This window comes from Cetorhinus maximus, chromosome 11 (genome assembly GCF_964194155.1).
Source record: "Cetorhinus maximus chromosome 11, sCetMax3.hap1.1, whole genome shotgun sequence".
NCBI lineage: Eukaryota > Metazoa > Chordata > Chondrichthyes > Lamniformes > Cetorhinidae > Cetorhinus > Cetorhinus maximus.
In genome coordinates this window covers 108,057,949-108,082,801 of record NC_135889.1, presented here as the reverse complement: position 1 = coordinate 108,082,801, position 24,853 = coordinate 108,057,949, and the positions used below count along the sequence as shown (strand labels likewise).

The 24,853-nt window shown below is 40.3% G+C and overlaps 1 protein-coding gene across 1 annotated transcript; it reads right to left on the bottom strand.

Annotated features, from left to right (window-relative positions):
- Positions 1–497: 497 nt before the first annotated feature.
- On the bottom strand, positions 498–15,302 carry nifk (nucleolar protein interacting with the FHA domain of MKI67). Its single transcript, XM_078552561.1, has 5 exons — positions 14,960–15,302; positions 11,178–11,286; positions 5,025–5,236; positions 4,311–4,376; positions 498–2,221 (listed from the first exon to the last, which is right to left on the bottom strand). The coding sequence occupies exons 2-5, from the start codon at positions 11,212–11,214 to the stop codon at positions 2,015–2,017; spliced, it is 522 nt and encodes a 173-aa protein (XP_078408687.1). The 5' UTR covers positions 11,215–11,286; positions 14,960–15,302; the 3' UTR covers positions 498–2,014.
- Between the last annotated feature and the right edge of the window lie 9,551 nt (positions 15,303–24,853).

Sequence of the window (24,853 nt, the reverse complement as noted above, 5' to 3'; positions counted from 1 at the left end):
CTCTCCTGGTGCTGCCAAACATCAGGACGATCCATCCCAAATCTCCCACATCATGAATCCCTTTTTCTGGTTCTCCTGTATCACTGTCCCGTTTCCAAAATGCTCACCCTATAGACTCAGGTTTCAGAACCACCTTCCCAAAACTACTGAACTATGTGTGGTTCCAGCAACATATCTCCCATCAACATGTAACTGAGTATCGTCGCTCTTATTCTCCACATATTCTGAAGGTTTATAAAAGCAAGATATAAAATGAATTACATTTCAACATTTACTGATCAATGCCAAATAAAAGAATAAGTAGGGAATTTGATCAGAAAATATAAATGAGACGTGAGACAATTCTCTGCAGCAAAATCCCAACTGGAGTATTCAACCACGAAATCAGTAGCCCTCATGGTATATTCTGTTATTTTTTATACACTGATCAACATCACAGGACATTGACATATTAACTTACACAGATACACAAAGACAATACCAGATAAAACTTCACGCATCTTTATGTTGCATTTATTACTGGATGAGTAGAGTATATAATGTATCACTGAGTACCTTATGACCCATTTTATCTTTGAATGTACAGGAAAACTCAGTGTGTAGTGCTATGATCTTCAATTTACAAACATCTAACAAATGAAACACCCAAATTTTGATTCAAAAGAACCAAAAGACTAACACCATACCTCCAACATATATATAATGCTGAGTTTTGCATGCATACAAATTCAATTTCATAGTTAAATACTAACTGTGTAGTTATAAAAAATTACTTTCTCCATTTCAGAATAAAAAAAGGTGGCATGTTGAAGGCAAATTTCATAAATATCACTAAAAGCATGAGCAAGGCAGAAGCAATCTTAAAGGCTGACAGGCATGTTTTATTCCATCTAAATGTAACCCCTTTGTACAGTATGTAATGACCAAGTGAAGCTCAGCCTAAAAGTATAATTTGCTTCAGGCCTGTTGAATTTTCTTCCTCTAGTCTTTGTCAGTCACATACACTACAGTACCTACAATTCATTTTTTGAAATACATTAAACCCCAAATGTAATAAGGCCATTTCCATATCAAAATATGACGGGTGCAGCTGATCAAGAGACTAATTACAAAATTATGTGAGAAACGATAGTATGGGTGGAAAATTTAGAGTGCTACAAACTCTAACTAATATATTAATTATGGAGGTGTAACCAGATTGCTGATTTCAAGCAGGTAGTCAGAATTTCAGAAGATCTAAAATACAAAGATGGTGCCAATGACCAAATCTGCTGTACATAATTTTATATTGAGGTCTTTGCAATGGCATAATTTCAGTCTATACCAAGTTTTTTTTTCTGACATTAAGGCTGAGAAAAGAAAGTACAGATAAATCTTTTTTTTTTTAACAAATCTTGTCTATTTTGACCATGGCATTGACTCATTACCTCGTCCTGTATTGTGATAAACGTGTAATGTGATCTTTTCCATCCATATGCTGACTGACTTGCTGCACACTTGCAACCTCTCTGTATTTCATGTCTTTTTCTGACATCTAACTAAGCCTTTCAGTATTCATCACATAAGCCTATAATTTAAAAGAAACAAAAAACATAACTTTTAAACACTTATTTTGGGTCATAAATTTTTATTCAAACCTGTTGATATTAACTTGATTAAAATAATTTTGGCTAGAATGCCCCACTTTTAAATTTGTATTTTTTGAATTTATTACTGTACCAAAGTATTTAAGCTTTCTGAATATTTTGGAGGGATACAAGGCAAAATATTGACAAAACAACCCGTGGAATTACAGAACTTTTCACTTTTAATACACGAAAAGACAGATTATTAAAGCAATTTAAGGATATTTGTTTACTATTCATGTAAAAATCTGCACCAATTAATTAATAAGAACTGAACATTTCAGTAGGACTCTCCACAACAGAACATATCGATGACTGGCAGTTCCTAATACTCTGCAAAGGCAACTATTTGGACTTTTTGAACTCCTCATTTACAAATTCTTCATACTTCATTTGCCAGGGATTTTTCTTTTTGTCTTCTTTAATTTGTTTGTTTTTTGCACTTTTTCACTTAAAGAAGCAGTCGATTTGGCTTTCTTTTTGGCAGTCCTTTTAGTGGGCTGTACCTTGAATGTGATTTCATCGTCAACATCATCGATGACCATTAAAGACTGGCGTCGTTTTAGAACAGTAGGTGTGCAGAGTGGAGTTACATCCTAAGGAGAATGGTTATAGTTACAACTATAATATAAAATTTAGCACCAGATTCAAAAAAACTTTGCATCCAACACACTAAACTGCGACATTCGAAGACTAATACAATTCTGTTGTAAAATTAGCAAGATAATTCTTGGAGACAGTCAAGAATCTGGGATTGTTCTCCTTACAGCAGATAAGGTTAAGGGGAGATTTAATAGAGGTTTACAAATTTAGGAAAGGTTTTGATAAAGTAAATAAGGAAAAATTGTTTCTGCTGGTGTGATCAGTTGGTAACCAATGAGCACAGATTTAGAATAACTGTCAAAAGAACCAGAAAAAAGACGAGGAGGATTTTTATCATCCCACAGTAAGTTGTGTTCTGTAATCCATTGCAGGAAAGGTTGGTGGAAAGGATTCAATAGAAACTTTCAAAGGGAATATCTGACAAGGAAAGAAAATGCAGGGCTACAGGTAAAAAGTAGGGAATGGGATTAATTGGATAGCTGTTTCAGATGAGCTAGCGAGGCTTCTTTGTTGCAAGATTTTATATTTTGCTGTCCCAGTGACCAATAAGTATCTGAGACACATGCCAGAAGGAACATGGTACCCAAGATGCTGGTAGAAGGGGAGAAAAGAAAATCTGTATTTTTGCTATTCCTGATGTCTACTTAGTAACATATGCACTTATTTGGAGGTTGGGCAGGTTCACGATCGGGCCTGGCTTGGAGTTAGGCGTTCTTCCCCAAACTGAATAGCTAACATTAGTGTCAAGTTATTAGTGTAAATAATGCACATGGACAAGATACTGTGGGGTACCAGACACTATTGAAAATAAAAGTTAAATTCTGGATATTAAAAATATTTTGTCAGAAATATTAATCTATATACAGAACACCAAATATATTTATGGCTATGGATGTTATACTGCAAAATTAAGCATGAGATGCCAACCAACTTCTTAACCAGATGGTAGGGGAAAATAACATGGCTAATATATTCATTGTTGGGTTCATCTTCAACTAAAGGCCTGAATACCATCACAACACAAGTTTCTAATTACAATCAAAACATCTACAATTCTAATCAGAGGAACAATATTAACATCTTATGAATAGATGCTAGGGTTTTAACTCTTCATTTTAGGGATAAAATCATTGGGGTACAAACAGAAACTACCATTACTTTGCTTTTTTTATACAATTAGCAGTATTTTGTTGCATTGCAGGTAACGAATCCTATCTCCTGGTAAGGTTTTGTCAGGCACCGGCTGGTGCATCGGAAATGTGGCACAAGGGGCTGCAGGAGATACCTTGTTTAGTTGGGGGAATTGGGGAAGGATAAAGACAGGACCAAAGCTTGTGACTGACAAGAGCACTGGGGGGGGGAAACAGAGTGGGTACTCTTTGGGTTTCACTGCAGCAATCCTGAGTGAAGCTTAAAAGGGTGGCAATGAGGGATACTATTTCAGATTCCAAGCTCAGCAATTTTATTGGTGTTCCAGTTGGATCCTGGTTTATGGAAAGGAGATGGAAGTCAGGATCTACATTCCCATTTGAGGTAAAAGCAAAATACTGCGAATGCTGGAAATCTGAAATAAAAACAAAAAAAGCTAGAAAAACTCAGCAGGGTTGGAAGCATCTGTGGAGAAACAGAGTTAATGTTTTGAGTCCGTATGAGCTCTGAAGGAGAGTCTTGGATTTCGAGAGCTGAGTGTTTCCCGTTTGAAACACTCAGCCATGATTCTGTGTCAAAAGTACACAGAGGACACGGACCCTAGATTTGTTAACTGGTTTGACACAGAAGGTTTATATGTTTATCACGTTGTTTTACAGGCCTCAAGGGGATACTGGAGAAGATACATGGATAACATGTCCCTTAGTGGCCATCAGGTTCTGGAATACTTCAGAGATTTTTGTTCTAACTGAAGAAACATATCACTGCTCCTGTGACTTGCATGATAATGGAAGTTGTTAATACAATATATCCAACTAATTTCATCAATTGTAAAGAAACTACTGTACTAAATTCAAAGTTATATAAAGAATAATACAGCCACCAAGTAAATTCCAGTAACCAGCTAGTTCCTGGATAAGTGTTTCAGCTTACCGGACTGTTTACTGCATCATTCATTTTTGTAGACACTTGTTTTTTCTTTCGAGGCAGCACTGCAGCCTGAAGGATAAGAAATAATAACTTTTTTCACAATCAATCTTCAATCTCCTAACTAAATGTTGCTCAGTAGATCAACAAATATTGCAGTCTGAAGCTGCAATGCTGTTTTTTTTGTGTGCAAAAATCAGGTTTTTCTGCTGATAGAGATCTTGACATTGGAAAATCTTAATTTATATGCTGAAATCACAGCTGAAAACATTTTATGCTCAGGTCATACATTAAAAAAAATCTTCCTTTTGAAAATCACGCACTGAGCCTCACTTTCCTAGCCCGCCCGCCACATACATTAGATCTGCCCAAAGACACATTGTAGCCATACTGATAAATGAAAAGAAACCACTGAAAACAACCCGCTATCTAAAAGAGTTTTATAACTGATGCACAGCATTATAACGAAGAGCTGCCGCACCAGGAAAATGTCCACTCCCAAAACCAATCAAATTTAATGGATAAGTGAATAACAAATGACAAAAAGAAGAGCGCTCCACGATGAGGAGGATCACCAGTTAACACTTACTAAAGTTAAAGGAAGTGGAAAAAAAAAACACAACTGAAAAATCTTGCAGCCAACAATCTGCCTATTGAATTAATCTAAGAGTAAAATCTTTGATAATCACATTGAGAATCAAATACATTAAGAAAACTTACAAAACCGGGAAAGTCATAGTCAATTCCCTTCTCAGCAAGCCTTTTTCGTAATCGCCCTTCTTTCGCAAGGAGTCTCTCTGACATCACACTTTGTTGTTTCAGGGTTCGTTTCTTGTTGTAACGAGCAACAGCCGGGAGGGTAGGTTTCTTAAAAGTTGTATTACTACCTTTAAAAAGCTGTGCGTGTACTTTTTCTGGTGGAAGAACCTGACCTGAAAGAAATGAGTGCTAAATGTAATCACTACATCCTTGGGAATGCAAATCTTGATAACTTGCACCTCCGGGGAAGGCGATGACGTAGCGGTATTGTCGCTGGACTAGTAATCCAGAGACCCAGGGTTATGCTCTGGGGACCTGGGTTCGAACATGGTAGATGGTGGAATTTGAATTCAATAAAAATCTGGAATTAAAAGTCCAACGATGACCATGAAAACATTGTCGATTGTTGTAAAAACCCATCTGGTTCACTAGTGTCCTTTAGGGAAGGGAATCTGGCGTCCTTACCTGATCTGGCTTACATGGGACTCCAGAACCACAGCAATGTGGCTGACTCTTAAATGCCCTCTGAAATGGCCTAGCAAGCCACTGTAGCAAACCACTACAAAGACACAAAGAAAGGAATGAAACCAGACGGACCACCCAGCATCGGCCTAAGCACTGGAAGCGACAATGGCAATCGCAGTCCTGTCGACCCTGCAAAGTCCTCTGCCTGGGGAGAGTGTCCTGCTGTCAGCATCGCGGTGAAGCAGTCTGGGAAGAGTGTCCTGTAGTCAGTTCTTGTTGAAAATAACAAGAGTGACATCACAAGACAGCACGAGAGAGCGGCGGAGAGATCAGAACCTGCGAGAGTGTGGGGAAGCTTCAAAAAGTGACATCAGCACAAAGGTGAGAGCTGATTGGTGAGTAGTGGGTAAGTGATTTTCTCCAGTTTAAAATAGTTTAAGCTAAGGTAAGGGTTCTAGTTTTTATTTAAAGTACATAAATAATTTAACTTTTTTTTTTACTGTATTTAACCTAAAGTAAGGTTTTTTTTCCAAACTAGAGGCATGACAAGGCAGCCTCAGTCCCGTGTTATGTGCCGCCTGCAACGTGTGGGAAGTCCTAGACGCTCCTTGCGCTCTGACCGACCGCATGTGCAGGAAGTGCCGCTATGCAGCTGCAGCCACTTGAGCTCTGTGTTTCGGAGCTTGAGTGGCAGCTGGAGGCACTGAGGTGCATCCGCGAGGCTGAGGGTTTCATAGATAGCACATTTTTAGACGTGGTCAGCCCACAGCTTACGGAAGTGCAGACAGAGGGAATGGATGACCATCAGTCAAAAGAAAGGTGTCAGGCAGGTAGTCAGGAAATCCCCAGGGTGCATCTCGTTTGAGAACCGTTTTTCTGTGTTGGAAAATGGTGAGAGTGACAATTGCTCTGGGGAGTGTAGCCACGCTCATGGCACTGTGAGTGGCTCAGCTGCACAGGGGTTTGGTGGGGTGGAAGGAAAAAGAGGGGATGAGCAATAGTGGTAGGAGACTCGATAGTATGGGGAACAGACAGGCGTTTCTGCTGCCGTAGATGTGACTCCAGGATGGTATGTTGCCTCCCTGGTGGGGTCAAGGATGTCACTGAACAGCTGCAGGGCAATCTAAAGGGGGAGGGCAAACAGACAGAGAACTTGGCACATATTGGTACCAACGACACAGGTAGAAAAAGGGATAAGGTCCTGCAAGCAGAATTTAAGGAGCTAGGAAACCGATTAAAAAATAGGACCTCAAAGGTAGTAATCTCTGGAATACTTCTGGTGCCACGCGCTAGTGAGTACAGAAATAGGAGGTTAGTCCAGATGAATGCGTGGCTGGAGAGATGGTGCAGGAGGGAGGGCTTTAGATTTCTGGGACATTGGGACTGTTTCTGGGGGTGGTGGGACCTGTACAAGACGGACGGGTTGCACCTGAACCGGAATGGGACCAACATCTTTGCAGGGAGGTTTGCCAGTGCTGTTGGGGAGGGTTTAAATTAACTTGGCAGAGGGATGGGATCCTGAGAGGAGGTTCAGCAGGGGGAAATGCACAGCCAAAATTAGGAGAGAGAGCAAGGGAGTCTGGAAGGCATAGAAATTATAGACCAGTTAAGGCACAAGGGAGTTTGGCAAGGTTGGATTATATTTATTTGAATGCAAGGAGTCTGACGAATAAGGCAGATGAATTGAGGGCACAAATTAACACATGGAAGTATGATGTCATTACTGTCACAGAGACATGGTTGAGAGAGGGGCAGGTTTGGCAGCTCAATATTGCAGGATATAGGGTCTTCAGGCGAGACAGGGAAGGAGGTGAAAGAGGAGGGGGTATCGCTATATTGATCAAGGAATCAATTTCAGCAGTAAGGAGGGATGACATCTTAGAAGGCTCCTCAAATGAAGCCATATGGATAGAACTGAAAAACAAAAAAGGAGCAATCACATTGCTGGGAGTGTATTATAGGCCCCCAAACAGTCGGAGAAAAATAGAAGAGCAGATAGGTAGGCAAATTTCAGAGAAGTGTAAAAACAATCGGGTAGTAATAGTGGGGGATTTCAACTTCCCCAACATTAACTGGGTTAGCTATAGTATGATAGGTTTAGAGGGAGCGGAATTCTTAAAATGCACCCAGGAGAACTTTTTAAACCAGTAGGTGGAAGGTCCTACAAGAGAGGGGGTGGTCCTGGACTTAATTTTAGGGAATGAAGCCAGGCAAGTGGTAGACGTATCAGCGGGGGAGCATTTTGCAGATAGTGATCATAACTCAGTTAGATTCAAGGTTGTTATGGAAAAGGACAAGGATGGGCCAGAAATCAGAGTTCTAAATGGGGGGGGGGAAGGCCGATTTTAATAAGATCAAATATGATTTGGCCAGAGTGACTGGGAACAGCTACTTTAGGTAAATCTGCATCAGAGCAGTGGGACTCATTCAAGGAGGAAATAGGGAGGGTACAGGGCCAACATATTCCAGTAAAGACAAAGGGTGGGACCAACAAATCCAAGGAACCCTGGATATCGAGGGATATGCAGGGTTGGATAAAGAGAAAAAGGGAGGCTTATGGCAGATACCAAGGGCTCAAAACAGTGGAAGCCCTAGGAGTACAGAACGTTTAGGGGGGAAACTTAAAAAGGAAATTAGGAGAGCAAAAAGGGGGCAGGAAAAAACATTGGCAGGTAAAATAAAAGAAAATCCAAAGCTTTCTTACAAGTACATTAAGAGTAAGAGGATAACTAGGGAAAAAGTAGGGCCCATTAAGGACCATAGTGGTAATTTGTGTGTGGAGCCGGAAGATGTAGGTAGGGTTCTAAATGAATACTGTATGTCGGTATTCCCAAGTGAGAGGGACGATGTGGGTATGGAAATCAAGCAGAAGGACTGTGATTTAATTAAATAAATTAGCATAGATAGGGAGGAGGTTCTAAGTGGTCTGGCAGGCTTAAAAGTAGATAAATCTCCAGGCCCGGATGAAATGTATCCCAGGCTGTTGAGTGAGGCAAGGGAGGAGATAGCAGGGGCGCTGGCAATAACTTTCAATACCTCTCTGGCCACAGGAAAGGTGCTAGAGGACTGGAGGATAGCCAATGTGGTACCCTTATTCAAGAAGGGAGGAAGGGATAAACCAGGGAACTACAGGCCAGTCAGTCTAACCTCAGTGGTGGGGAAACTATTGGAAGCAATTCTGAGGGACAGGATTAATCTACACTTGGAGAGGCAGGGATTATTCAAGGACAGTCAGCATGGTTTTGTTAAGGGGAGGTCATGTCTGACCAATTTGATTGAATTTTTTGAAGAGGTGACCAGGTGTGTAGATGAGGGAAATGCATTTGACGTAGTCTACTTGGACTTCAGCAAGGCTTTTGATAAGGTCCTGCATGGGAGACTGATAATGAAGCTAAGAGCCCAAGGGATCCATGGCAATTTGGAAAATTGGATCCAGAATTGGCTGAGCAGGAGGAAGTAGAGGGAGATGGTCAAGCAGTGTTCTTGTGACTGGATGCCTGTGTCCAGTGGGGTTCCACAGGGATCAGTGTTGGGTCCCTTGTTGTATGTGGTATATATAAACGATTTAGACTCGAATGTCGGAGGGTTGATCAGTAAGTTTGCGGATGACGCGAAAATTGGTGGGGTGGTAAATAGTGAGGGGGTTAGCCTTAGATTACTGGAGGATATAGACGGGCTGGTCAGATGGGCTGATCAGTGGCAAATGGAATTTAATCCGGCTAAGTGTGAGGTGATGCACTTGGGCAGGACAAACAAGGCACAGGAATACACGATGAATGGTAGGGCCCTGGGAAGTACCAGGGATCAGAGGGACCTTGGTGTGCTTGTCCACCGGTCCCTTAAGGTAGTGGGACAGGTAGATAAGGTGGTTAAGGCATATGGGATACTTGCCTTTATGAGCCAAGGCATAGAATATAAGAGCAGGGAGGTTATGCTGGAACTGTATAAAACGCTGGTTAGGCCACAGCTAGAGTACTGCCTGCAGTTCTGGAATCTGCATTTTCGGAAGGATGTGATGACAACAGAGAGAGTGCAGGGGAGATTTTTACCAGGATGTTGTCTGGGCTGGAGCATTTTAGTTATGAGGAGAGATTGGATAATCTGGGGTTATTTTCCCTGGAGCAGAAGAGATTGGGGGCGGGGGGGGGGACATGATTGAGGTGCATAAAATTACAAGGGGCATAGATAGGGTAGACAGGAAGGAACTTTTCCCCTTGGTGGTGGAGGGATCAATAACCAGGGGACATAGGTTTAAGGTAAGGGGCAGGAGGTTTAGAGGGGAGGAAGAATTTTTTCACCCAGAGGGTGGTGGGAATCTGGAACTCACTGCCTGAAAGGGTGGTAGAGGCAGAAACCCTCATAACATTTAAGAAGTATTTGGATATGCACTTGCGATGCCATGGCATACGAGGCCATGGGCCTAGTGCTGGAAAATGGGATTAGAATAGTTAGGTACTTGTTTGACCGGTGCATACTTGATGGGCCGAAGGGCCTTTTTCTGTGCTGTAGACCTTTATGACTCTATGAAGCACTGTGAAGTAGAATAATGTCCCAAAGCGACAAAGAGGCAGAATCAGAAATAAAATACTTTAATAACCCTTTCTTCAAGTTTCTGCCCAGCTGTAAGGAAGGACATATGAGCTGTTTCAGAGACAATGGAACATGTAGGAACCAGCCCCCATCCCACATCCCAGTTTTGCTTTCTTAGCCTGGGATTGAGGGGGAAGGCTAACGACAAAAAGAATCTCTTTCACCAGCTCTCTCCACAAATTCATTGTATAAGAAAATGGTAGATAGAGGAATGCACCTTGCCATTCAACTGAAAGGAGATCAAGGATTTTTTTTTGAGAATGAGTGGCGGTGGTGATGATGGCAGTATGTGAGAAGAAACTGCTAACAATAACAGTTAATATGGAGGCCAGGAAGGGAATTTGGTTGGTTAATGGTTTTGTAGTAATGGAGCTGAGAGAGCATGAGGTGGGTCTCGTGGGCAAGATGAGGGAGTGGAATGGAGAGGGCCCAGAGGGCGTTAGGAGAGAAAAGAGATAAAGATGCAAGTTGAGGCTAGGGCAGGGAATTTGAAGGGAAGTTTGACTTGGTGAGCTAGGGAATAGTTCTGAGGCACCTGAACAGATGATCTCAACCATGGTGACAAAGAGTAATTTTAAAGAAGAGACTTGTTCCAAGGAGGGCTATAACAGGCCTCAGTGAACTAGGCTATACTGAAGACTGTGTGGTGGGGGAGGTGGTGCGGGGGGTTATTGGTGTGTGTTGGATTTCTTGTTCCTGATTTAACTGCTCCATAAAAAGCACAAGTTTAATATGCTGCATAGGTAGAAAGGGTGGAATAAACCCAACTGTTACTCCTGCTCCAGTCATCTGCCACATTGTTTCGACTTACACATGGCCACCTAAGTCAGGCCCTAGGTAGGAGCTATTGTAATTAGATCATATCTAAGAATCTGCCAAGTGAGAAAGGTGCAGGAGAAAGACAATTTTTTTTCATTATAGCCTGTGTTGTTCATTAGTCAGTCAAACGGAATTATTTCTGACAGTGACTACTTTCCCAATAAACCACTGGCGGTGGGCTGGTTTGCAGAACGTGTACATTAAACCCTAATTTTGAAAGGTTTAGTGTCAAATACTTACATTTTAAGAGCCTTTCACGAAATAAGTAGTTGTTCATAGTTTCTGCAACAATTTTGGCAACTTCTTCACACTCAAACTCCACAAAAGCATATCCTTTGCTGTGTCCAGTCTAAAGTTTAAAATAAAATGCATCACACTCAAATAGTACCCGAGCCACAAGCATATCATTCATGGTAAGAATTAGAAACTGTATCAGATGTTACTTGCTTAGTTAGCGTAAACTGATCTGATAGCATGTTAACAGCAAGGCTGTAAATTGACAGTTTATTTGAAGAGTAATTTTCAAATTCACTTCACATTCAGAAAATTCCTAATCCAGAAAAAGTTCAAAAGGATCTTCTTTCTTAAAAAGGTAATCCCTTGTGAACCCTAAGTTCAACCATTCCCAGGTTCTTGATACCCAACTGAACTGATAAATTACTGTTACCAGATTGCTCCCACTGTCATTCCAAAATTGGAAGATGCAACTTGAGTCAACTTTTTTTTGGGTGAGGTATGGTTCTTAAGCAAGTAATCCAAACAAAAAAAAAACACACTTCAGGAAATTTAATTTTACTTTTAAAAGCCTTTAAAGTTACAGCACAGTGATAGAAAAGACTGAGCTGAAGTAAAGGATTATCATTTTCTCTGCAAGTCCTGGTATCAACAATTGTAAAATATTTTGTTTTAAGCCTTCCAAACTAATCACTGACAGAAATAATTAATTTCTATACTTTAAAGAGTTTAAAATCTACTGGAATATTAAAGTGCATTTACAAAGTTAAAAATGCTGCCACCTGCTGTTTTATTCATACTTTTGCATGTGCATTGAATAACTTTACCTGTCACCAGCTATGAGAAAAAAGAACTAACTCAGTTTTCCAAGTTGAATGCTTTATTTTGTGACTTGATAGCAAAGAATTTGGAATTGACAACAAATCAACTTGGTTAATATTTTGAGACTGTCAAAAATGTATCAACTGGCCAACACATCCTTTTTATAGCTTCAAAGCCTGACAAGACTGATAGGAAGAGTTTTAATGGCAAAGAAAAAAAATTACATGCATAGCATAGAATAAAATAGTAACTAGAGTAGTGGATGGATTTAAACTAGTGTTGCAGTGGGAAGAGCAACTGAAGCCTATTACCATGTTGGATATTGGAACAAGGATGTCTGGGGAGGACACAGTCACAGCACAGTGGAAGGAAGTGCATGTCTTCTCAAAGTAACTAACAAACAGATAAAGTTCCGGGAAGACTGCAAAGAGGAATGACAGCACTAAAGAACACGTTCAGCATTACTGACAATGACTACTTTTCATCACTTTGTTGATGGTTGAGAGTACGCAGATAGGGCGGCAATTGGCCGGATTAGATTTGTCCTGTCTTCGTGGACAGGAGATACATGGGCAATTTTTCACAGTTGGGTACATGCTGGTGGTGTAGCTGTATGGGAAAAGGTTGGCTAGAAGTGGAACTAGTTCTGCAGCCCAGGTCTTCAGCATTAGGTGGGATGTTGTCGGAGCCATAGCCATTGCTGTTCATAGCGTCTTGATGTCACAGAGTGAATTGAATTGGTTGAAAACTAGTGTCTGTGTTGGGGAACTGCAGGAGGAGGCCTAGAAAGATCATCCACCTGACACTTCCATGAAATTTGATTCTAAAGCTTTTAAAGTTACAGTATAGTGATAGAGAAGATTGAGCTGAAGAAAAAGATTACCATTTTCTCTGCAAGTCCTGGTATCAACAATAAAATATTGTTTTAAGCCTTCCAACTGCTTCAGCCTGGTCTTTTTTACCTGCATGTTGGGCTTTGCTGTCAGCAATGATGGAGTTGCTCCAGGAGCCTCCTGTTCCCGTTATACAGCAGATGCAGGGGCTCACTAAATGGACTGATTTTTTTTTTTTTCTGGTCATGTATGTTTCTACGGAATTTGTTTCCTAATTACATTTCAACAACTGCTAATGGAATGGATGGGCCTCAGGAATTCTGAACCTGCTGGATCCAATTATAAACTAAACTCACCACCTATGGGTCAGAGGACAGAAGAGGAACAACAGAGCCAGGATTCCCAATCCTTTCAAAATTCAATGACTCTGAACTGAGAGTCCACATGTGGATGATCTGGGAGGGAAAAATTGGGTTTGCTGTGATGGCCTGCATGACCAAACAGCCTGCTGATGCTCCAGCCCAGACTCACATGAGGAATGAACATTTTGGCAAAGTACTAGTTGGTCCCCTGGGAATGGTGTACAATAAGACCAGACAAGGAAAGGAAAATAACTGTTTAAAAAAAAGGTGGGAAAATCATGTTTCAAAGTTAAATTTGAATGTACAAAGTGCTTAATTTGCCCAGCATTTTTCTGAAATTGCACTGACATTTTACACCTATGTCTCTGTTCCATTCAATAATTATACAGGTTATCATATAAATAATCTAATTTATACAATCATCTCATTTGTACAGAAGAGTTGACCAGAGACATATTTGTAGTTACTTTTCAACTTTGTACTTGAACATCAGCAGTGGCCTTCACTCAACCAATTCAGGAGCATAAAGTCATTTCCATATTTTGTCTGCTCCAATATCTCATTCTGCAGTCAAGATTTTGCACAATACTGCTGAGGATTGAATTAATTTACTGCGGCTTCTATGCTCATTTAAACATTACCGAACAGTATGTTGTAATAACTATTGTTCTGCTAATATTTAAACATGTTGAGTTAACAATATTTAGCTATTAGCATCCAAATTAACATTTTAGTGAAACATCTGGCTACAGTAAATACATTTATACAGCACCAACTCCATATTATGCATTTTAAAAAATATATCCATTTCAGAATGCCCACATCCTGCCCCTCCCAAGATACAATCCAACGGATGACAGCATTCCTGTGGTACTCTGCCAAATCTTCTTACGTGAGCCTAGACATTGGATGCCAATGAGCCACTGGGCTGTGGCGATATTGCAAAGGTCAACCATTCCCCACTTGAGAGCCACAAACGTAATTTTCCTGCAGGTTCTCTAGATTGATTTTAGGAGCAGGAACTTGGGACAACTTTTAGTTTCCTTCATCCAAGCACAAAGTCAACTGTAGTGATCAATCTTCAATGGTACCATAACTGAGCTGCGCTAACCCATGATTACCCAGAGATTGAAGCTGACCCTTCTATTCATTAAACATGGATCAAAGAGAAAGTAGTAAGAAAGAATAGTGCTCCTCTACCCAATCAGAACATCAAAAGCTAACTTGACGCACAGCCAAGTAATCAAAATAAAAATTCCTCCTGCCAAGTTCAGGTCAAGTTTCAAGTTTCCCCAGCTGAGCAGAATAATTCTGCAAAGTTATAATTAGAGACTGGTTAAAGTTACATTAATGAAAATCAAATATCTTAATAAATAGCTTGTACATAATCTCTCAAAAAAATGTTCATTTTGAACCAAAAATTCAATATATTTGAACTTGGCCATATTTCATAGATATGGATTCTGATAAATGAAAAAAATATTTTTCTACACCTTATCCTTAGATCAGGATTTCTAGATATTTCAGCTAATACCCTTTCTACCATTACACGTCTCAAATTAATTCACGCCAATATGAACAAAAGTAGCAATGTGATTAGACAAATATCCTGTCTCCTGGTGATACTTGCCAACAGATGCTCTAAAGACAAGTAGTTTTGAAAAAATGTTATGCTTCATTCAGGATCCTCAAATAGGATTGGATAAAACATGGCTCCAATTATTGAAGAGTTTTACACTTTGATGTGTTTTCTACTGTACATACTCTTTACCTTTTTGCTGCGTGCAAGTCGAACTCTTAAAACGATTCCAAATTGGGAGAAGTATTTCTTAATCTGAGGTTCAAAGAATCCATTGGGAATGTGGCCCAAGTAAATTACACCAGATGACAGCTTTTCAACCTGAGAGATGAAAATTGATTAGGTCCACACAGCATTCATTTATTTTCAGGGCACTCTTGATACATTCTAACACACAGAATAAATCCACACATGGTACTATAAGCAACCAAATAAGTTTCCATTAAATTCATTGTTAACTGTATTAAAGAAATGCTAGCAACCACAGGTGAGATGCAACCATAGGGGAATGGGAACAATCCAGGCTGGTCCACTCATAATCCATTGCCCAGATGGCACGCACACAGGATGATGGAAGTGATGTTGATTAAAATTACAAGAGCAGCTTCAGCATCTCCTTACCAGTAGGGAAAGTTAAACTATTTGAAATAGTCAAATACATTTAAGACAAATTTATTTTCCTCCATTAAAGGAAATAGGAACTGATTTCCCTACACCTTCCATCCATTTTGAAGCACTATATTTATAGCAGCAGTTAGTACTTCATTAATCTTAGTCACCAGGGATTGCAAATGCCAAAGGAAATCTAACTGAAAATTAGGTTCCATAACCACTCCTTTCAGATTTGACAATCTCACCTAGCCTCACCCCTTCATGAAACCTGGTTTATGACATCATATGCACAGCCTGCATCCAGGGTGTAATCACAACACTTCAGACAGCTTAATTACTTTGTTTGCAATTCTGAAGTGTTGACATAAGGAATGAGGGGGAGGAGCTACATAAAATTACCATCATAGTACATATTGTAGCATTCTGAACTCTGAATTAGGAAATAAGTCAAAAACCTTCTCATCGACCAAGCACGTTGTCACTCTCTTAATTACTCCCTTCCTGCCTCAAGTATAAATTTCCCTTTTTTTTGAAAATGCAATGAGATTTTTCTTTTCAATACACCAAAAGTTACCGCTGAAAGCAATTTGTAGCTGTGATTTTTAGATTCTAAAATAAAATGTAAACCCAGATGCTACACATACAGCATTTGCCAACTGCATGTGCAATACTACAATGGGAAATTAAGAAAATACATCATTTGATAAAATATAAACAACATTTAATGCAGTCCAGTGAATTTGATGGAGGTAATGGAAACTAAATGTAAGTCTATACACCACAGCCAATCCGAAAGGAACAAAATACTTGCATTTATAAAGTGCTGCCTTTCATGAACACTGAATATCCCAAAGTGTTTTACAGCCAACGGAGTATTTTTGACGTGTACTTGCTGTTATAATGTAGGAATGTGGCAGCCAATCTTTGCTCAGCAAGCTCCTACAAACAGCAAAGTGATCGTGACCAGATAATCTATTTTTTGTATGCTGATTGAGGGATAAATGTCAATGTCTTATTAATTACATTGTTATGGTTTAATGGAAATTATATTGTTAAACAGGTGATGGGTATTTTTTTTATTTGTTCGTGGGGCGTCGCTGGCTAGGCCAGCATTAATTTCCCTTGTTCGGAAGGCATTTAAGAGTCAACCACATTGCTGTGGGAGTCATAAGTAGGTCAGACCAGGTGATGACGACAAATTTCCTTCCCTAAAAAACATTAGTGAACCAGATGGGTTTTTATGACAATCGGTATTGGTTTCATGGTCATCATCAGATTTCTAATTCCAGATTTTTATTGCATTCAAATTTCACCACCTGCAGTGGTGGGGTTCAAACCTGGGTCCCCAGAACATCACCCTGGGTCTCTGGAATACTAACCCAGTGACAAAACCACGCTGCCAACACCTCCCACTATAAATGGGGATAGCTGGGACACTGGGTGTGGGGATACATTGACTGTGGCCTAAGTCAATAAGCTCTTTCCAGCAAAAAAAGCAGCTGTGTCTTTGTTTTAACTTCACCAACCTGCATGGATCTGACTAACAGTGGTAGCAGAGAATGGTTAATCTTAAAAGGTGAAAATACCTTTTCAGACAGAACATTCTTATCAGGGTTACTTATGAGAAGAATAACTGAAACCAAGTATAAATATCAAGGTATGATTTTCCACCATTGTTCTGTGAAGCTGAACCTTATGACCAATGGAACAATAAAATGGATATATGGACACGGCTTACGTCCTAACCAAAGAAAAAGCAAGATGTGGCTTTGATGTTTTTGCTTCGCACCAGTAGTGGGATCAGGTGCAAAGTATTTTCAGAGCTAGAGGCTCATCATTTGGACACTAAGGTTTGGATAATCTCCAAGGACAAAATTTACAAGAAAGATGACCTGTTAAATACATATGGGGCATGGTCATATTTTGATAAATTTGGAAGGATAGATGGTTATTCCACAGAAGAATATGTCAAGGAATTTAACAGGTTATATAACAGATTACAGAAATTCTATTTGAAGATCCCCAATTCAGTTCTTGCCTTCAAATTGCTGGTTTGTGCTTAAGTATCGAACATGGATAGGCTCCTGGCCTTGACTGGAGTTAGGTTTTCAGAAAGAGATATACTTTTAGAACTGGTATCTGAAGCTTTTAAAAAAAATTCTGGGGAACCTTTTATTTCCAGCCACTTTCCTGGCACCAATGGAGCATTCAGCAATAACACAAAACATGGAGGATTCGATGCTGGCAGCATTTCGAGACCATTTAGATATGGAGCGCAAGAATCAATACGAAAGAAGAACTACAAACAAAAGAAATGAGGATCAAGACCCTTGTAATAGGCAACGGGAATTGGGTAACCTTGGAAGGAGAACGAACCCCAGGGATAACCGAGGAATGGTAAACAGGTTCTTCAGATGTGACTCTAAATATTATTATGCGATGAACTGTCCGAAATGGAATAACAAGGTTTTTGAAATGACACATGGCAAGGAAGGATCGTAAGGGGATGATGATGATACTGATCAGTCAGAATGAATTCTATTGGTCACCAGAAGCTTTTGTCCAATGATGGGTGTTCTAGTGGCAGGCTCATTCAGTTGTGCTGTATTAGACAATGGGTGTACATCCACAGTATGTGGAGTGGATTGGTTAAAGTGCTACCTGGATTCTCCAATTAGTAAAGGCTGAAATAGGGTTAAGGAATACTTCTACTTACTTCAGATTCGGGGCAATAACACATTAAAATCACTAAAGAGAGTGGTGATTCCATGTATTATAACCAGAGTAAACCATTTTATCAGCACAAATGTAGTATTCAATTAAATATCCTTACTATTGAGCTAGTCGCCTAAGTAAAAGCCTCAAATGAAATTAGATATGGAACACGATAAAGCAATTGTTTTTGGGAAACCTGTACATTTAGAGTTTACGCAACTGGCACATTATTGTATCTTCTTAACAAAGCCTAATTTTTCAAATCACGATGTTAAAGTAGTATCGATTGGCTCGGAGTTTAACAGAAAATAGGCAAATTGTTTTAAAACTTCACCGGCAGTTTGTCGTAGGTTAAAAATTCTACTAAAGGATGCAGAGGTAATGGATAATGAATATACTAGACTTGTAGAAGAGATCAGAGAGAAATGCGATGTATGTAGAAAATATAGGACGACACCATCATGGCCTGTAGTGAGTCTCCCATTAGCAAGAGACTTTAATGAAGATGCAGCAATGGACTTGAAGGTATGGGATAAAGATGAAAACATTTTTCATTTGCACTTTGTGGACATGGCAACTAGATTCAGTTTGTCAAGAGTAATATATAGTAAAGAAAGAAAGGTAATTGTGGACAAGATAATGGAAAAATGGATAGGAACAGGACTGGGATCAGCTAAATCCCTAACTAACAATGCAGGGTATTTGCCAACAGTGAATTTAAAAGTACATGTAAAAATATGAACATCATAATGATGAACACAGCAGCGGAAAGTCCCTTTAGTAATGGGATTTGTGAAAGAAGTAATTGATGAGATTCTTCTCAAAATCTTAGCTGACCAACCAAGCTGTAAGCTGACATCTGCCCTGGCCTGGGCAGTCCATGCAAAGAATTCCCTTCAAATGGTTGGGGGCGGGGGGGGGGCTACAGTCCTTATCAATTAGTTTTTGGGAATAACCCCAAAATACCTTTGGTGATGTGGAATAATCCCCTGGCCTTGGAAGGGCCTACGATTAGTTCAACCTTCTCTGAGCATTTGAATGCTCTGCATGCAGGGAGAAATGCATTGATCAAGGCTGAGGTTTCAGAGAAAACTCAGTAAGCCTTACGGCACCACATAAGGCCACTAGAAATACAGTTTAATCCCTTAGATATATTACAAAATTACAAGGTATTACAAAAGAGAAGGGCTGAAAGAATGGAAAGGACCTGGTAAGGTTATAGATAGTGATGGAAAAACAATAATTCTGCAACACGGGAATCAAACTGTTAGGGTACATTCCTCAAGGCTAATCGACATTCACTGAATTTGAACAGGGAACAAAAAATAAAGAGGCAACATGCACTTCACATATGTTGGACAATTACGAGGAGCTGATTATGGAAGTTAAAGGGATGACTGAATATGAACAAAGTGACACTGAAGTGCAGTGCTATTTACCCCAAAGGACAACTACCCAAAGTAGGCACTACAGTAACATTTATGCCAGTGTGTGAAGGGATGACACCATTTTGCAGGGGGGGTAAGGAGAAGTTACTGGCAAATACAGACATTGGCTGAATGTGCAAGATAAGGGACAGGAAGCAAATGGTAAAATGAGGTAAAGATGTGGAAGGCCAGAAAACGCAGTGTGAGTTCTGCAAGTGGACCAGAAAGTGGTCATGGCCCTAAGAAAAGATCATGGACTTGCGAAAGGGACTCTAATCGTAGGAGAGAGAAATCATGCAGCAGTAGTCCAGAGGGAGAGAGGAGGGCGAGTAGAGGTTATAGTGTGACAAGAACAAAGATCATAAAACAGATTAGGAATGCCACTAGAAGTAGAAACCCTTATTATCGAGAAGTTGTAGTGGCTACTAACAAATTAGAAGATAAGTTGATAAAGGATGCCAAACAAAAAGAACTGGAAAGAATTACTGAAATACCAGAGGGGGAACTGCCGGCTTTATCACACAGGTTGATATGCACAGAAAAGGTACTTCCTGATGACACGTATAAGGCTAAAGCTAGACTAGTAGCTTGGGATTTTGAAGAAAAATTTGGTGACCAAGATACTGCAGGAAGTGAGTTTGAAGATTTTCTAAGCCCTTTTAGCAACATATTCCTGGGAATGTAAATTGACTGAAATAAAAGCCACATTTTTACAGGGTGAGAAATTTCAAAGGAAACTGGTTCTGAAACCACTTAAAGAAGCTGGCGACATAGAAGGGACTGTGGAAATTGAACAAGTGTGTTTATGAGTTAAGTGATGCGTCAAGGTTATGGTATTTCTCAGTTGGGTCCATCCTGTTGAAAACAGGTTATATTCAGCTAAAGGCAGACCCAGCAATGTTTTATTGGTATCACAAGGAGCAACTAGCAGGCATCTTTAAAATGTATGTTTATGATTTTCTGTCGGGAGGTTCTGCAGAATTTAAGCAATGGGTGATAGATAAAGAAGGAATTTAAGGTTGGAAGTCAGGCCTTGGTGGCCTTTAACTATACAGGGTTAGACATTAAGCAGAATAAGTCAGGAGTGACCTTGAATCAACAGTCTTATTTAGAAAACATCAATCGCATCCCAATAAATCAGGCTAGGTCCTCACAAAAAGAGGATCCTGCATCCAAGGAAGAAATAGTACAATTAAGAAATTTGATTTGACAGCTGAATTGATTGTGTACTCAGACTAGGCCTGATGCTAATTATGATACAGTGGAATTGAGTACTGTGATGAAACATGCTTCAGTTGAGGAAGTTCCAAGAGCAAATAAAACATTAAAGAAATGTAGGTTCAAGTTTCTAGCCTTGCGTGATCCAGAAGATATGAGGTAAGTCATTTTTAGCAATGCTTCACATGCCAATCTTCCAGATGCATATTCTAGAAAAGCAGGGTTTATCATAAACAAAAACAGAATTACCTGGAAAAACTCAGCAGGTCTGGCAGCATCGGTGGAGAAGAAATCAGTTAACGCTTCGAGCCTTCGCGGCCCTTCGGCAGAACTGAAGCATAGTTAGGAGAGGGGTGAAATATAAGCTGGTTTAAGGTGGGGGGGGGGGGGGGGGGGGGGGGGAGAGAGAAGTTGAGGGTGTGGTGATTGTGGAGATAAGCAAGCAGTGATAGGAGCAGATAATCAAAAGATGTCACAGACAAAAGGATCAAAGAGGTGTTGAAGGTGGTGATATTTGTCTAAGAAAAGTGCTAATTAAGAATGGAAGACAGGACACTCAAAGTACAGCTCTAGTGGGGATGGGGTGGAAAAGACTAACAAGGTTTTAGTTTTAGATTTAAAAATAATGGAAATAGGTGGGGAAAGAAGAATCTATATAAATTATTGAAAAAAAAGGGGGTGGGGGGGAGAAACGGGGTGGGGATGGGGGAGGGGGAGTTTAAGATCTAAAGTTGTTGAATTCAATATTTATCATATACTTGCTAGGAGAGAATAATAAATGTTGTCCATTGGCCTGGGAAGCGAAGAAAATTTAAAAATTGAAACACTGGCATTAGCGGAAGCAATAGGGATATGCTTAAAGAAATACTATACAAGGGGCAATGTGAGAAAAGTTTGACCATAGAATGCTATGTGGATAACTGTTCTCTTTGGGACAATGTTCATTTGACCAAGGGAGTCACTGAAAAAAGATTGAGAATTCACCTTGCTGGCAGAAAGGAAATATTAGAAAGTAGATTTCCAAAATAAAATGGGTGGATGCAAGTCACCAGACTGTTTTATGAAGAGAGGTGCTTGCTCCAAGAAATTATTAGATGTACTGGAAGAGAGACACCTTGTGTTATGAGGATATGAAAAATCAATATTTTCTTTGATTGCTTTGTATTTATTTATATACGGTAAAGGAAAAAAATTGTTTAAAGGAGGAAGTGGGATCTAGTAATGGTTGGTTATAATATAATGCAAGACACAGAAGATGGAAAAATACATATGTTTCTTTTCAATTAGTTTGAACGATTTTTCAGTTTTCAAAAGTTTTAATTTAAAAAAAGGGAATCTGTCAATGTCTTATTAATTATGTTAATTATTTAATGGCAATTACATTGTTAAATGGGTGATAGGTATTTATACACCTATAAATGGGATAGCTGGGACACGGGGTGTGGGAGTAGTATTGACTGTGAGCTAAGTCAATAAACCCTCTCCAGCAAAGAAAGCAGCTGGGTCTTTATTTTAACTTCACCAACCAGTATAGATCTGATTAACAATAAATATTGGCCAAGACATCAATGATATTTCCCCTGCTCTTCTCTGAAACAGTGCCTTGGGATCTTTTACATCTACGAGGAGAGCAGATAGGGCCTCCGTTTAATGTTTCATCTGAACAGAACGAACATCAGCCTCGATTTCTGTGCCCCAAGTTGTACAGTAGGACTGTAACCCACAACCTCCTGACTCTGGAGACAGTGCGCAACCCACTTTTTAAAAAATTCATTCACAGGATGTGGGCTTTGCTGGCATTTATTAGACCATAAGCCATAGGAGCAGAAATTAGGCCATTCGGCCCATCGAGTCTGCTCCGCCATTCAATCATGGCTGATAAGTTTCTCAACCCCATTCTCCCGCCTTCTCCCCGTAACCTTTGATCCCTTACCAATCAAGGATCTATCTATCTCCGTCTTAAATACACTGAATGACCTGGCCTCCACAGCCTTCTGTGGCAATGAATTCCATAGATTCACCACTCTCTGGCTAAAGAAGTTTCTCCTCATCTCTGTTCTAAAAGGTCTTCCCTTTACTCTGAGGCTGTGCCCTCGGGTCCTAGTCTCTCCTACTAATGGAAACATCTTCCCCATGTCCACTCTATCCAGGCCTTTCAGTAACCTGTAAGTTTCAATCAGATCCCCCCATATCCTTATAAACTCCATCAAGTATAGACCCAGAGTCCTCAAACGTTCCTCATATGTTAAGCCCTTCATTCCTAGGATCGTTCTCGTGAACCTCCTCTGGACCCTCTCCAGGGCCAAAACATCCTTCCTGAGATACGGGGCCCAAAATTGCTCACAATATTCTAAATGTGGTCTAACCAGAGCCTTATAAAGCCTCAGCAGCACATCCCTGCTTTTATATTCTAGTCCTCTCAAAATAAATGCCAACATTGCATTTGCCTTCCTAACTACCGACTCAACCTGCAAGTTAACCTTAAGAGAATCCTGAACTAGGACTCCCAAGTCCCTTTGCACTCCAGATTTCTGAATTCTCTCCCCATTTAGAAAATAGTCTATGCCTCTATTCTTCCTACCAAAGTGCATGACCTCACACTTCCCCACGTTGTATTCCATCTGCCACTTCTTTGCCCATTCTCCTAACCTGTCCAAATCCTTCTGCAGCCTCCCTGCCTCCTCAATACTACCTGCCCCTCCATCTATCTTTGTATCATCTGCAAACTTAACCAGGATGCCCTCAGTTCCTTCATCTAGATCATTAATGTATAAAGTGAAAAGTTGTGGTCCCATCACTGACGCCTGCGGAACTCTACTAGTCACCGGCCGCCATCCTGAGAAGGACCCCCTTATCCCCACTCTCTGCCTCCTGCCAGACAGCCAATCTTCTATCCATGCTAGTACCTTGCCTCTAACACCATGGGCTCTTATCTGACTGAGCAGCCTCCTGTGCGGCACCTTGTCAAAGGCCTTCTGGAAGTCCAAGTAGATAACATCCATTGGCTCTCCTTTGTCCAACCTACTCATTACCTCCTCAAAGAATTCTAGTAGATTTGTCAGGCATGACCTCCCCTTGATGAAACCATGCTGACTTTGCCCTATTTTACCATACACTTCCAAGTATTCTGAAATCTCATCCTTAATAATGGACTCTAAAATCTTACCAACGACCGAGGTCAGGCTAATCGGCGTGTAATTTCCCGCTTTTTGCCTCACTCCCTTCTTAAACAGGGGAGTCACATTAGCGATTTTCCAGTCCTCTGGGACCCTCGCTGACTCCAGTGATTCCTGAAAGATCATCACTAACGTCTCCACTATCTCTTCAGCTATCTCCTTCAGAACTCTGGGGTGTAATCCATCTGGTCCAGGTGATTTATCCATCTTCAGACCTTTCAGTTTTCCTAGCACCTTCTCCTTGGTAACGGCCACCATACTCACCTCTGCCCCCCAACTCTCTTGAACTTTGGGGATGTTACTCGTGTCTTCCACCGTGAAGACTGACGCAAAGTACCTATTCAGTTCCTCCGCCATTTCTTTGTTCCCTACTACTACTTCTCCAGCATCATTTTCCAGCGGCCCAATGTCCACTTTTGCCTCTCTCTTACCCTTTATATATCTAAAAAAACTCTTGCAATCTTCTTTTATATTACTGGCTAGTTTACCCTCATATTTAATCTTCTCCCTCCTTATTTCTTTTTTAGTTGTCCTCTGTTGGTCTTTGTAGGCTTCCCAATCCCCTGGTTTCCCACTGCTCTTCGCCGCATTGTATGCTTTCTCTTTAGCTTTTATGCTGTCCCTGACTTCTCTTGTCAGCCATGGTTGCCTCGTCCTTCCTTTAGTATGCTTCTTCTTCCTAGTGATGAATTTTTGCTGTTTTTCCCAAATTACTCCCAGAAACTCCTGCCATTGCTTTTCCACTGTCTTTCCTGCTAGGCTCATCTCCCAGTCAATTCTGGCCAGCTCCTCCCTCATGCCTCTGTAGTTGCCTTTATTCAACTGTAATACTGTTACATCTGATTCCAGCTTTTTCCTCTCAAATTGCAGGGTAAATTCTATCATATTATGGTCACTTCCTCCTAAGGATTCCTTCACCTTAAGCTCCCTTATCAAAT